Source organism: Prinia subflava, chromosome 15 (assembly GCF_021018805.1).
Source record: "Prinia subflava isolate CZ2003 ecotype Zambia chromosome 15, Cam_Psub_1.2, whole genome shotgun sequence".
In the NCBI taxonomy this organism is placed as follows: Eukaryota; Metazoa; Chordata; class Aves; order Passeriformes; family Cisticolidae; genus Prinia; species Prinia subflava.
The window spans coordinates 1,260,584-1,276,008 of NC_086261.1; the positions used below are offsets into that span (position 1 = coordinate 1,260,584).

Genomic DNA, 15,425 nt, shown 5'->3' on the forward strand with positions numbered 1-15,425 from the left:
AGCAGGTTTAATGCCTCTCCTGAAATGGAGTGCTGTAAAAAATATCTGCTGGTTTTTACTTGAAAGCTACAATTTAAGCATTTCCAAGGTCAAGTACAGCATGAAATGCAACAATAAAAGGCTCCCTGAGCCTCCTCTCCCCACTGTGCTGTTAATGCACCTGTCTGGCCCAGGCACCTACAAAGGATTGGCAGCCTTTAATAATCCCGAGACCTCTGGTGGAAATCAAACTCCCAAATTAGAGCCAGCCCGGCGTGGCTTTGGATGTTTACCCTGTGCTGCTGCTCCCAGGTCAGGAGCTTTTATCGCAGCGTGAATGTTAAATAAAAACCACGCTGCTGCCCCTGCTCCCTCTAAAAACAACCTTCCAAAATCAAAAAAAACCACCCCACAATTTCGAGCTCTTTGACCAAATCTTGTTCCTTCACGACCCAAAAATCTCTTTTTTTTTTTTTTTTTAAATTTATTGACTATAACTAACCTAAGTCAGCACATCTTAGAAACGTTCACAACAGCTTGGTGGGATTTTTTTTAAGGTGACAAATTTTTATCCTGAGATATTTTTATGCTGACAATTATCCTCACAAAGATGCAAATGTGCAGCCAAAAGGAATTTTCTAACACGATATGGGCTGGGCTAACCTGGCCCAAGCAAGGTGCAAACACCAACCCCGTTTTTCAGACCCTCCCCGAGCCACCAAATGAGATTTATAATTCACATTGAGTCACAATAAATTGTTTCTTCTTAAAGTCCAAGCTTTAAACAGCAACTTCTAGTGAGGAATTGTGGGCTCACAAAAGATAAGGGCAAATAAATCAGCTTTTGAAACAAGAGATGGATTTAAAGTACAGAGAAGAAGGGAAAATAGGAATATGAGATGCATCAAGGGTGCAACACATGGATCACTCTAAATACACAGCCTGAAGTATTTTCTCTTAAAAATTTCTAAATCTGATTATTTTCTCATCCATTTTTTTTCTATATATAAAGTACTGATGAAACGATTTTACAGAAAATGTGGTTTGGTTGGAAATTTTAATTTCTCAATCAAAAAGCTTTAAAAAAAATCAAAAAGCTTTTTATTTTCTTTCAAAGAAAACCTCAGTTTTTTGAGAGTTTCAAATTCACTGCCAGTCTGGCCAAGTGGGTGAAGCAAAGCTGATGACCTTCATTATTTTTTGAGGGCTTGCCTGGAAATTTGATGACAACAAACGACTCAATCGAGAGGCAGAGGGAGATTTTAACACAGAAAATCAGATCGAGCACATTTGGAGCTTAAACTTCTGTTTCACAATTAAGAGATGGAGGCATCACATCCATGCAGAAAGGCAAAAAAAGCAATTTATTTAATGTACACCTGGGAAAGAGAACTGTAATCTTGGTTTGGGCACTAAAAGCATAATACAATTTAATTCTCAGCCCTGCTTAACACCAGTTTGAAGCAACAGCTGAGTTGGAGAAGTTGATTAATTTGAAGCTTTTTCTTTGTCTGGATTTCTGTGCTCCAGTTCTTTGTTTTTAATCTGTATTTTTTATTTAAAACCCCCCATTTTTCTGCAGAGTGTTCTGATGACACAGGACAGCCCAAGTCTTTCTAGGATGGTGACAGAGCCTTTCACAAGGCACACAATCAGCACACCTCGAGTGGAAAAGCACTTAGCAAATAAATGGGCATCCTGACAAGGAAATCAGAAAAAAAATACCTGAAAGCGAGGAAAGGTCATGGATTTCTCAGAGGTTTGAAAAACACCAGCACCAACCACTTTGTGCTGTTTATATTTTTATTTTAAACCAGCAGAATGCTTCTTTCCTCATCAATGGTAGGAGAATAGTGAATATTTTGAATTTGAGCAGTTTTTGAATATAAAAATAAGAGTTCATAAATTGCTTTTAAAACTGAGTGGAGTTTGCAGGTCTGAAATGGAGAAGTGAAAAGGATCCAATGGATCTGATGGGAAATCCACTCTGATTTGTGCAGTTCCCTCTCAGGCTGGCACCTGGCAGCTCTGAACCAAACCCTGCCCCAAATGATGCATCCTGAGGTAAAAAATATTTTAAATAATCTAAAAAAAAAAAGGGAATTTAAGGGCTTTAACATCCAGGAACTGGATAGAAGTGGTCTCGTGTTAAAGACTGACCAAAATTTGTACAGAAAAGTGAAAGTACCAATGACTTCCTGCATTCTGAATTACAGAATTTGCACTTTGATGCCCTGGTGTTGTTGATGTTTTTAGCTCAGATTTCCATGGGAACACCCCCAGGGAATGTTCAGGAGTGCCCATCACCCTCTGCCCAGGCTGGAACGCTGTCCCAAACCCCAACACCCCCAAAACCTGGATGGTTTGGGGCTGTCAGAGATCTGAGGGAGCCACGAGCCGTGAGGGAAAATTGGGGTTTTTGGGAAGTCCAGCTGGCTCTCTCTGCTCCCAGTTGTCACAAGGCAGCAAAACCAACTGAAAATATATTTAAAAAATCACTTTTCCAGTCTCACTCCAAGAACTAGAGCTGTCCCACGGAATGAAGACAGGGAGTGGGAAGAGATGGAGCTTTTGAGGGTTGATTTAGGGCACATCCTGCACGGAGCAGAACGGGAGTGAGGACAAATAACCCCACTGAAATGTTATTCCTGCATAAATCCACTTACCGCCATATAAGCATTTGTTCCAACATACGTCTTGGCTATGGAATTCACCAGCTATCAGACAAAACAGTCTGTTAGAACAATATAAAGATAATGTGGAAATAAAATGGGCAATTATTCCTCATTTAACCTACAATCATCATCCCTATAAATCAACGAAAAATTATGTAAAAAAGGGAAGGGATTTATCCGCCAAGGCGTTAAAAATGATTAAATCTCGCCTGGGTTGGGGAATGAGGATTCCAATTTAAACAAGCACTGCATTACAGTTTATGGCAGATAACCTTAAACAATTGTGTTAAACAGGATGCTTCTTGTTTTAGTACCCCAAACCAGTCTGATATAAAAAGGGAATTAGGAGGAAGTAGGATTGAGCACGCTCATTTTGCAGTCAGATGTGAATAAAGCCCCAATTCATCCCTTACATACTGGAGGGACAACGGAGCCTGCCAGCCCATAATACCAGGCTGACCTTCTCTTTGGGCCTCGTGTTTGGCTGAGGGGAAAAGGTGCTGAAATTCAAATCAACAGCACAGCGAGCTCATGGGTCACTAGCAGAGAAGTCCTCCAGGGAGGCCCAAAATGGAAATTAATTAAAATTTGTGCTGCACATTGTCAAAGCCCACCACTATTGTTGCTCCCAATATTAATTTTTATTGTGGGCCAGTTGGGCTCCCCAGACACGTCTCTTGCTCTGCCCTCCCTTTTGTCTGGGCAAAAGGCTCCCAGATCAAAGCTGCATTTCAATGAAGTTTGCTATTCGTAAGTAGTAATTACAATATCAGCAGTTTTTACTGTCATTAAACAATGAACAATCATATTCAGATGAAGGAAAAGTCGCCCAGAGATTCGGAATGAAAAGGGCTGTCCCAGCAGAGAGGGCTTGGCTGTGGGGCTGCCAGGTGACACCGGGAGGGGAGCGGGGACAGGGGCACAGGGGGAATTTACCTGGGTGCTGACCCCAAAGTCACAGAGCTTCACCTGGCCCCGGGTGTTCACCAGCATATTGGATGGCTTCACATCTGTTTGGGGGGAAAAAGTGGATTATTCACATTATCCTGGGTAATACAGGCACCATTTATACAGAAATACAGAATATCCCCCACTGGAAAGGAGCCACATCAAAATCCAGCACAGGACAACCCCAAACATCCAGGGAGCACTGGCATGGTGGCTTTTGATAGGAAATATTACAGATATCTCCTTCAAGTGCAGAGAATTTGTAAGTCAGCAGCACAGATAAAATTCCATATTTATATAAAAATATCAAATACTTCCTCTCCATACAGATCTTATCTGGTGTTTACACAGATGACTTTACACAATACTAAAAATCCACATTATTAAACCTGCAGCTGACACCAATCTGGAGCAGACACCAAGTGCACTGATGGATGAGGAAAGAACTCACAGGGATTTTACCAAACTGGAAAATCAGCCTGAAAAAAGCTGGAATTCCACAAACAAACCCTCAATGTCCATCCCAAAATCAGAGTGCCAGTGCAGATATCCTGGTGCTGAGTCCCTGATGCCAAAGGGAGTTGGTGCACTGCTGTAAAATAAAATCAGTGTGGGACTGAACTGCTGAACACCCAGTGCAAGTGCAAAGATGGACAGGAACAGAGCTCACAGGGATTTTACCAAACTGGAAAATCAGCCTGAAAAAAGATGGAATTCCGTAAATAAACCATTGATATCCATCCCAAAATCAGAGTGCCAGTGAAAATATCCTGATGCTGACTGCCCCTGAAGCCAAAGGAAGTTGGAGCACTGCTGTAAAATCGAGAGGGGAATAAACTCAACACCCAGCCTGGCTTTAGAGCAGCAAACATTGAACATCTTTGCAGTTCCAGGGATGCCAGTGGGGGAGCAGAGCGTGCACGTTATGGCCTGGCTTAACCATGGGAAGATTAGAGCCTGGCTTTGCCTAATCGCTGCTTTCTTCTGTCAAAATGGATTAAAAGCAACAGCTTGAATCAGTGCCTCCTCTAAAAGTGAGCACTGGTTGGGGGCAGATGGATGAAACCCAAGTAGAAAAGAACCTAATTTTGTTTATCATTAGGTTTGCCTTGCTTTAGCAGCTGTTTCCTGGTACCACAGGAGCTGCCTTAATTTGTCTCTGCGATGGAGAAATGTAGAACCTCAATTAAGAAGCTGATTAAACGCTCGCCCGTATTTGAGCTAAAAATCCAGATTCCAAATGGGAGCATTCAATAGCTCCTACAGACCCCAGGTGGATCAGTACTTTTTAAGTGAGGTAACACTGCTGGCAGTGTAATTTCTGTAAATTCTGTAATTTCCCCCCAAAACCCCCCAGTCCTGAGCATCCAGAGCCTCTGTTTGTGTCTGCTGATCCCCATCTCCAGGAATTCCAGCCACGTGCTGCACCTTGGATGGAGTTTTGCCTCCTCTGGAGCTGAGGGACTTTGCTAAACCCGAGCAGAAGTGCTGAGCTCACCAGAGGCTGCCTCTCCTGAGTCCTGAGCAGAACAAGGTGCAGAATAAACCTGTTTCACCTTCCCCCTAAAAACACGGAGCCAGCTCAGAGCTGGGCTTGGCTGGGGGTGGGATGAGCCCAGCCCAGGAGCTGCAGCACACAGGGAATGCTGAAATTCCAGCATGTCCAGCTGCTCCCAACTTTTAGGGGAAAACTGAATATAACCAGTTCTGCTCTTAGCTGTAACAAAAAGGATCCCGAAATCCTTCCACAAGCAAAGCTGAAAACAGGAGAAAATCCTACAAGGAAGGGAGCACTGGGTAATTGGCTCATTAAAATTGGGCAGGGGAGGTTGGGGCAGTGCAAGGGGCAGTGAAACAAACCCTGTAAGAGCAAATCCAAGCTGTCCTTCCAGCAGAATCCAACAGCACCACAGAACCAGGGAGTTTAATCAAATATCTGCTGTACATTCCCAGGGCTGTGCTCATTTCCTCAAAAAGAAAAGGGAGCACAAAAGCTCTGGAAGCAGGGAGGAACAGCAGCTCAGCAGCAAAGCAGCCTTTTGGTCTCATCACCCACTTCAGCTAATGGGTTAAATATTTTTTGGGCTGGGGAAACGAGTGTGCATAAATAATGTTCTGCACCATCTGCTTGTGATTAATATTAGTGTTGAGAAGTGAAAGAATTTAAACAAGAGCCAAAAGGGGTCATTATGCTCCCATTACCAGGGCTTGCTTAATACAAATGATTTCTAAGCAGCATCATTATAGAGGATGAACAAGTTCTCCTCCTGATGGAGCTGCCTGAGTAGTTTCACCTCTCCACAAACAAACAGGACCTCCAAGCTCTTACTCACCAGTAAATAGAACCAGCAGAGGTTCAGCTTTTTGAACACCAAACATTTCACTCGCTGGTGGCATTGAAAAGCAAACAGATTCATGATTGTGTGAGGGAGAGGGAAAAAAGAAAAAGAAAAAGCCCTGAGATGCTTTAAAAGCTGGCTCTTGACTTCTTCTGGCTTTTAAAAACAGCAAACAGCAACAGGCCGGGTTCAAGGAAGGCAGCAGCGTGGTTTGGCAGAGGCCAGGATTAATTTTTTTTTAAATAAGCCTTAAGTGGTGCATGAGTGGGCAAGCCTGTGTTTAGCTATACAGAGACATAAATAAACGTATGGAAACACACAATCCTGGGATGGCTGGGGTGGGAGAGGACCCCAAAGCTCATCCTGTCCCCCCTGCCCTGGGCAGGGACAGCTCCCACTGTCCCAGGCTGATAAATCCACAAACACCCTGGGATTTGTGTCTGTGCTTCGTTAGGTGGCCCCAATGCTGATTATATCCCCCAAGGTAGAACAGGACAGGGGGGAGTCAAATCTGCAGCTCTGGACACCCCTGGTGAAACCCTCAGCACAAAACAGTCACTGAGAGGAGATGGGAACACTCCTGCAGTGCCTGCCCCTCCCAGAACAAAGAGGAGGGGAAAATCCTGGGATTTCTGATCTCCTGGGGGAAAGGAGATGCTGTGAGGATGCCCAAACCTCCTCCTGCCACAGAGCAGACCTGTACATCCTCCAGTGCCCCTCACTCCAAATCAGCAGCACTTCCAGAACTCCAGTCTAAAACCTAACCAGGGACTGAGGGGCCCAAACCACGAAATAAATATAGATATATTCTCTATATAAACAGCCCCAGAGCCAAGCACAGCAATCCAGCTCCCACAATTAAACACAAGTGGGTAACATTGATTTCCTGCACTCCCTTTAATAAGCAGGTGTGAACAAAGCAGAACACAGCAGATAAAATGCACACGGTCTATACTTATTCTTGAACTTAACAGATTTTGGTTTGTCTTTAGACAAACTTTGACTTTGTACATGATTAGACTTGTTTAATTGCTAATTCTGTTTTAAATCTAAGTTAATTTCTCATTACCCTTCCATTTCTACTTCTTATCCTCTGGGGAAAAGAGCACACTTATCATTGGGACATTCTCACATCTTCCAAGGAAGTGGTGGAGGTGTTAATCTTATGTTTATGTTTGAAGTGGGTGCGATGACTCCAGCTCGGGTTTATTAATATGCACGGCTATCACCTCATTAGTTGTGAGGTTTGTTTTGAAGTGAGGCTGTAATATTTGCTGAGATGTCTGATCTGCAGTAAGAGACTTGCTCATTGTTTGTTTCCTTGGCTTTAATTCCCTGCTCCAGGCACCCTGCGACTGCTTCAGCCCTTCCCTGGAAATTCCTGACCCTCCTGCTCTGCCCTGGGTGAGAAATTCAAGAGTCAAAACTCCTTCTTTCACCTCTGAGCATCAAAACCAGGAGAGAGCTGAAGGAGAAATAATCACCTGCCTGCCATCCCATCCCTCTGTCCCTGCCCTGAAGGTGCAGAAATTCACATTTTCTGTAGCCTGAAAATGGGTAAAATAACACAATTCTGGGGGAAGCTGCTGGACGTGGAATGCTCACAGTGCCCTCCGTGGCCAACCCAGCAGCAGAGCAAGGCCAGAAAAATCAGAAGAGTGATGAAAAATCAGGGAATTTTGACAATTCAGGAAGAAAAGTTCCACATTTGCATGGAGTAAATAAAAAGCCTGGAAAGTAAAGGCAAAACACAGGATGCAGCAAATGGAAAAAAGAGAAGGGAGGATGAAGTGCAAGAGGTTATTAAGATTTTTTTTTTTGTTTTCTGGCCTTTTTCAAGAAGACAAATCATTCCATCCTGTGGCCTTTGTGACTTTTAAAGCCCAGCAAGGACAGGTGAATTAAAGATGCTCTGGGATGCTCCTTCCCTCAGGAACAACCTGGGTTTCTGCAGCCCCATCTGTGGTGCCAGGACGAGGGAACAGACGTGGGAATCCCACAGCAGCATCAGGGAGCAGCTCCTTCCTTGGAAAGACACCTGGGAAACTAAAAATGGAATGAGCTTCTCCTTTTTTTTTCTGTTTTTTTTGGGAAGTTTGGTGTCTCTTGTTTTTAAAACAGCATTTTCCAGTTTGTGGATTTTTTTTAAGTTTTGGTGGATCTGAACGAATTTTTCCGAATTTTTTGTTTTAAACAAAATTTAACAGGAAAAAGCAAAGGATAAATGAGAAGCTTGAAAGGAACACCCCAAATTAGGGGCAGGAAAGAGAATCAACTGCAAAACCCAAAACTGACTTATGCCCAAGCAGGTTTAAAGCCTTTAACTTTACCATGGCAGGGGACAGTGGGCTGTGATTTTAAAGATCTGAGCCTGCAGCAGCACTTGTGGCCACCACAGGAGATTTCTGAAGCACCAAAGAACTTCCCTTGCCTATTTTCTGTTCCCAATCCCAGCCAAACATCTCATTTCCCTGCTGATTTTTCCACCAGGCACCTGTTTGCACCCCTAAGCTTCTAAATCCCTGTAAACCTCACGTCTCTCTCCAGTCCTTTTCACTTCAGGGGAGGAGGGAGGGCAATAAAAGAGCAATAAAAATGTTTTACAAGAAAGTGCGCAGGGTTAATGAGCAAGACTCATTCTGCATTACCCCACTGGACTCAAAGCAGATGTTTGCTTGCTCAAGTGTCTCTGCAGAAAGTGCTGTTAAAATTTCATTGCAAAACAGAAAACATCTGCTACTCACCTCTGTGTAAAATCTTCAGACTCCACAAATAGGTCAGGCCTTTCACAACCTTTAGGTAAAAGAAAAACCAAAAAATATCACATTTTAGGGATTCCTGATAGGAAAAGTGCCCCATTTCAGCTGGGGTGGGAGCAGAGAGAACCCAGCTGATGGAATGAAGGCAGGAAAGGGGAGACCCCACCTCCCTCCCAGGGGAGCCCCTGCTCAAAACCTGCAGCAGCTCCTTTATTCGTACACAGATTAATAATACACAAATTAATTTTTTGCCAGGACCTGTCAGCTGAAGGCAGTTGAGCTCACACTGAAGCCCTTCAGGCATCCCAGTGCATCTTTAATTCACCTGTCCTTGCTGGGCTTTAAAAGTCACAAAGGCCACAGGATGGAATGATTTGTCTTCTTAAAAAAGGCCAGAAAACAAGAAAATCTCTTCCTAACCTCTTGCACTTCATCTTCCCTTCCCTTTTTTCCATTTGCTGCATCCTGTGTTTTGCCTTTGCTTTCCAGGCTTTTATTTACTCCATGCAAATGTGTAACTTTTCTTCCTGAACTGTCGAAATTCCCTCATTCTCCCTGTTTTTCATTTTGGACCCAACACAAACCCTCCTGCATCTCTCAGCAGGGAAATTACAGCTCCTAAAACACAATTTCTGCAAGGAATACAACCCCTAAAACACAGTTCCTAAAAGTAAAAACAACTCCTAAAATACAGTTCCTAAAAGTAAATACCACTTCCAAAGCACAACCCCTAAAAGAAAATACAACTCCTAAAACACAGTTCCTAAAAGTAAAAACAAATTCTCAAACACAATTCCTAAAAGTAAATAAAACTCTTAAAACACAGTTCCTAAAAGTAAATACAACTCCTAAAATACAATTCCTATATTAAATACAACTCCTAAGCCTGGGCAGGTTTCAGAATTTGCTCCTTCCACCACCAAAACTGCTGAAGCCAAACTCCCAAACCCCTGCCCAAAATTCAACCACGACTTTTCAAGCACTGCTGACCTTCTCAGCCCAGCCCTGCTCCCTCCTTCAATCACTTCCCATCTCTGAGGTGAATTTTAATTCCATTTCCAAGATCTTTTCCTCACGGATCTCCAGAACAATGAAGCATTTCTGACACTGCTCAAGTTGGGTGAGTTCTGCAGTCAAGACAATTATGTTTTCTGTGCTCTGAGTAGCCCAAAATGAAATTATTTACATTGCAGTCATCAAGCAGAAGTGCTAAAAATGACACAGAGTGAAAGCAGAGAGCACAGTAATTTTCTGCCTTCCTCTTGGATTAGAAACCCTTTCAAATTTTAAAATTTATTCTGTAAGAAAAATGAGGTTGGTGCAATCAGAATCTTTTCATAAAGGAAATAACGGTGGTGGATCCCAAATAAAATCGTTCCAGGAGATAATTCCTCCCTTAAACTCACTCCAAACCCAACTCAGATGGTTTTTACGTTTAACAAAAGCTTTGGTCAAATTCTGCCTGCCCAGAGGTGTGGCTTGGTCACCCCAAGCCTTTTAAAAAATTTGGATTTGATGATCTTAAAGGGTTTTTTCCAACTTTAATCCTTGTATGACTCCACAGCTTATGAAAAGCAAATGGAAATTCTATCCACATAGATACAATTCTATCCACATTATGTATTTTGACATAATAATAAAAGCAATATCAGTAATAATAATTAAAATAATAAAGTATCAATGCAAAAATAAATCAAGGAGGTGCAACATTTCAGGTTTCCTCCAATGGCCAAAAGGATTTTCAGAACAGGAGACTCTTTGATTACTAAAAACGTATTTAGACTATTAAAAATCTTTATAACTATAAGAAATTATTAGTTTAAAGCAAGCATTTTAAAAAAAACCCCAACATTTCTCATTTTTCCAATCAGCAGCTGAGTTATTAAACACCTTTATTGGGGACCATGTGCTGGGTAAGGAGGGAAGCCATGGAATTAACCCAACTCTCCCTTCAGATTCTCTGGGTGTACAAAGGGAGAAAAAAGGAGTTTTCCCCTTTATCCTGGGCTGTAAATCTGCCCACAGGAGCCCCCCAGATGGACTCACCTCGTTATTCACTCCCCTCACATTTACCTATCAGGGAAGGACTCAAGCATTAAACACCATTCTCACACTGGAAGGGAGAATCTTTTGACGGAGGGAGCCGGAGCAGGAATTATTGGCATTCAGCACGGGAGCTTTGACAACAATGCCTTGACAAAGCCTTGACACAAAAAGTGCTTCCCCTGCTGTCAATCAGTGCCCGTGCTGACAGTTCAAGTGCACATCCTTCCTTCCAGGAGAGCCTCCGGCAGCTCAGGGCTGCTGCTCCCCAGGTAACCAGGCTTTGGGACTTTTCCTCTTTTTCTGGGGTTGCTGCTCCCCGAGATTCTCCTCGGGGTTGCTGCTCCCTGAGGTAATCAGGGTTTGGGACTTTTTCTCTTTTTCAGGGGTTCCTGTTCCCTGAGATTCTCCTCGGGGTTGCTGTTCCCTGAGGTAATCAGGATTTCAGGACTTTTTCTCTTTTTCTGGGGTTGCTGCTCCCTGAGATTCTCCTCAGGGTTGCTGCTCCCTGAAATTCTCCTCAGGGTTGCTGTTCCCTGTGGTAATCAGGGTTTCAGGACTTTTTCTCTTTTTCAGGGTTGCTGTTCCTTGAGACTTTCTTCAGGATTGGCGTTCTCTGAGGTAAAAGGGTTTTTTCTCAGGGTTGCTGTTCCCTGAGAGTTTCTTTGGGGTTGCTGTTCCCTGAGGTAATCAGGCTTTGGAGCTTCCCTTGCTTAAAGGGTCTTACACTGGAGCCAGAGCAGACAAGCTGAGTCCGCCAGTGCATGTTTCTAAGGTTATTTTTCATTATTTTTAGTTCTTTCTCAGCTCTGCCAGGCCTCCCTGGCAGGGTACCTTATCTTAGTTCTTTCCCAGCTCTGCAGGGTGTCCCCAGCAGAGCAGGACATGCAGCGGACTGGGGCAGATCAGAGAGTCCTGAACCTTTTGTACCATTTCTCTGACTTAACCACCATTCACAACAAACTTTTTATTTACAGAATTTTACCAATACTCACTGCCTATGTTAACATGTCATTTCTACTCTAAACCAATCCTTGTGATACAACTCAGCAGAAAATGGGGGAAAAGAACAAGAACAAGGAGGACAGGACCACTCCCCAATTCCTCCATCCTGCATCTTCAAGCCCATACACTAAAAATCCTAAATTCTACATTTACACTCTGTGATAAACTAACTACTGCTTATTTTGAATTCTCTCAGCTTGTGATTCTCACACACTGTGGGCATTCACTCCCATGGCAGGGATCAGAGGCAGTGCCCTCCTGGGCTCTGTGTGAGGCTGCCTGAGCCCCTGGGACAGACCCCAGACCCCCTGTCCGGTCTCCAAACCCTCCAGGGTGGCCACAGGGATGTCCTGGACTCGGACAAGTGGTGGCACTCCCAGCACAACGTCACTGCCTCTGGAATGGGAGGGAAATTAAATTTGGGAAGTGGCAAAAGCCAGGGGAGACAGGGCTGTGTAGCCCCAGCCCAGGGAGGAGCAGCACCACGCCAGGAGTGGCACTCTGGGCCTCCCAAAATCTGCTTTTCCTTAAAGAACACTCCAGGCCTCCACAGGAATAAAAAGAGGAGAGAGGTTTGGAGAGATTTTCCCTTCTCACTGATGGGGTCTCACACGGGGAACAGGGATGGATTTTGGGGTGAAGGCAGAGATCCCTCCACATCTCCAGTGGGAAAGGCTGAGAGAATTGAGAATGAGAATTGGTGACCCAACTGTGGCACTGCAGTGCCTGAAGGAACCTAAAACAAAACTGGAGAGAGAATATTCCCGAGGGATGGAGGGACAGGACACAGGGAATGGCTTCAGAGTGGAAAAGAGGAGATTTAGATGGGATGTTGGGCAGGAATTGCTCCCTGGCAGGGTGGGCAGGCCCTGGCAGAGGTGCCCAGAGAAGCTGTGGCTGCCCCTGGATCGCTGGAATCCATTCCCTGTGTCCTGTCCCTTGTCCCCAGCCCCTCTCCAGCTCTCCTGGAGCCCCTTCAGGCCCTGGCAGGGGCTCTGAGCTCTCCCTGGATCCTTCCCCTCTCCAGGTGAGCATTCCCAGCTCTCCCAGCCTGGCTCCAGCCCTTGGAGCAGCTCTGGAGCCTCTCTGGAATTGCTCCTGCAGCTCCACATCCATGAAAAGTCTGGCTGAGAGGGGAGAAGATGAGAAGGACAAACCCAGTGGTGCCCACTTAGAACCATTTAGGTTGGAAAAGCCCTCCCAGATGAACGAGTCAAACCCCAGAAATCCCAAAGCTGGAGCCAGAGGAGCGCTGGGATGCCGGGAATGCCTGGATGTGCTGCAGCCTTCTCCTCTGGAAATGATTTCACCTCAAAACTTCCACAAACACCACAACAAATTCCAGTAACAGATGTGCAGGTCACACAGATTATCCAGCAGCTTCCATGGATTCATGCACTGGGAATGTCTTGGGAGAATAAAAGACAAATGACTCTGGACATGGGGAAGGAAAAAAATTAACCAGAACGGGGTAAAAAAAATATGGAAGCTGCAGGTTTTGTGCACAAAATCCTTCAGTGTGAGCTGCAGCTGTGTCTGGTCCTCTCCTGCTCGCAGCAATGCCAGGATTTGGGTGGTGCTCAGGGGGGATTACAGTGAAACCTCCCAAAAAAGGCTCTGCTGCCACCTCACACACAACGGGGGGAGGCTCAAAGGAGCCATTCCTGCGCCAGGGAGAAATTCCAGGGAAAACAAAAGGCTCCTGCTGCCTCCTTCCAACAACTCCACTGCGCCAAAACCCAGCACCAGAGCAGAGGAGCTGCTGGTTCAGCCTCAGTGCTCACCTTCTGCTCTGAGAGCAGCAGACAGGGGTGAAGCTGCTGCTCTCAAACTCCTTTGTTCCCTCCCTGCTGACCCCTGCTCTGCTCCGGGTACAGGGGAAGCAGGAAATAAAATATCCAGGAAAAGTGGAATATCCATGTCAGGGAGTCACAATCACAAAGAGGAAATAAATAAAATATCCAGGAAAAGTGGAATATCCATGTCAGGGAGTCACGATCACAAACAGGAAATAAAATAACCAGGAAAAGTGAAATATCCATGTCAGGGAGTCAGGATCACAAAGAGGAACTAATATCCAGGAAAAGTGAAATACCCCTGTCAAGGACTCAGGCCTACAAGCAGGAAATAAACAAAATACACAGGAAAAGTGACATTTCCCTGTCAGGGAGTCAGGCTCACAAGTAGGATATAAATAAAATACCCAGGAAAAGTGGAATATCCATGTCAGGCTCACAAACAGGAAATAAATAAAATACCCAGGAAAAGGGAAATATCCCTGTCAGGGAGTCAGGCTCACAGGCTGACTGATCAGGGGTAAAATAATCCTGAGGGGAACAACAAAAAAAATCCAGATATGGAGACATAAAAGGTGGGGCTGGAGCTGCAGCTCCACTCGTCCATTAGGGACGGGAGGAAAACTGGAGAACACCTGTGGAAGGGCAAGGGGAGGGTGGGGAGAGACAAAACCAAGGTGGGGATGGATCAAACCCACACCAGGAGTGAGAGAAGGAAAGGGAGGAGCAATGAGCAGCTGAAGGAGGGCTGGAAGCCCAGGCCAGGATCATCAAACCATCCTGATCAGCATCAGGAAAATGGGGATACCGTGAGCAGCTCCCCACTGAGGGCTCCAGAGGGGAGAGGAGAGGAAAGTTCTCCCTCTGAACTGAGGTGAAAAGAACTCAAATTCCACCAGGAACTGCCAGGGACATAATGAGCAGATCTGAAGCTGCTCAGAGGAAACAGCATCAGAGAGGGATGTTCATCACCCTGGGCAGGCCACACGAATTAAGAGGAAAGGAGAGCTGTGAATTACAATGAACAGAGACTAAATAGCTGCCTGTGTTGGATTAAAGGATTTAAATTGTCAGCTTGATGTATAATGAACGTGAAAAGCCTGCACTTAATTAAATGGCACATGATAGAATAACTTTGTTATGCTTTAAACTGCTTAAGTTATCAAAGTATTCCTTCTGTTTCGCAATTGTTTTGCAGTTTCTCCCTCCCTGGTGAGATCCACTGAGACATTGGTCATTACCCTGTGCTCAGCTGTGGGGAAAGAGGGATTTTTTTAAACTTTCACATTTTCTGTTGGTCTGTAATTTGAGTTTTCGGTCATGGCCAGTGGATTTTTAGCAGCTGAAGCCCCAAGGATGAGCTTTGAGGATCCCACTGTCAACACCTCAAGAACAAACCCAGGAGATGTGAGGGGTTCTTCTGGCAGCCCAGACTCAGCACCCCAAAAATGACCCCAATTAACCCTTCCCTGGGGCTGCTCACGTGTGGGAGGGGGGAGAGACCAGCCTGTGCCAAGGGAAAACCCTCACCCTCCTCAGCAGCCTTGAGGAGAACACAGAAAATCTGTTCTGCCATTGCATTTTGGTGCCAGGAACCAGCTCAATCCTCCCAGCTGGGATGGAAAAGCAGGGGAGCCCCTCTGGAATAAGGACAGTCAGGATGGGAATCACAACAACAAAGGACTCCCAGCAGGGCTCCTGAAGGAACCACAGAGAGCAAAAGGGCTTTAAAGGCTGACTCCATAAATATTGAAATAAATCAAAGCACTGCTCCATCCTGATGGGAAGAAATGCTGATAGGAAGGGATGTGACCACACAGAATTCCAGCAAATTCTTTTATCTTTCCTTATCCCACTCAATTTATCCCATCCTCGGGGATG

The 15,425-nt window shown here is 44.9% G+C and overlaps 1 protein-coding gene across 2 annotated transcripts in view; it reads right to left on the reverse strand.

Moving 5' to 3' along the window:
* The window catches only part of MAP2K5 (mitogen-activated protein kinase kinase 5), a 120,010-nt gene that overhangs the window by 56,559 nt on the left and 48,026 nt on the right, over positions 1 to 15,425 (reverse strand). For both annotated transcript variants that reach the window (XM_063412158.1, XM_063412157.1), the window contains exons 13-15: positions 8,686 to 8,734; positions 3,591 to 3,664; positions 2,646 to 2,696 (exon numbers count right to left, since the gene is read on the reverse strand). In XM_063412158.1, coding sequence (XP_063268228.1) covers positions 2,646 to 2,696; positions 3,591 to 3,664; positions 8,686 to 8,734 — 174 coding nt within the window. The remainder of the gene's footprint in view (positions 1 to 2,645; positions 2,697 to 3,590; positions 3,665 to 8,685; positions 8,735 to 15,425) is intronic.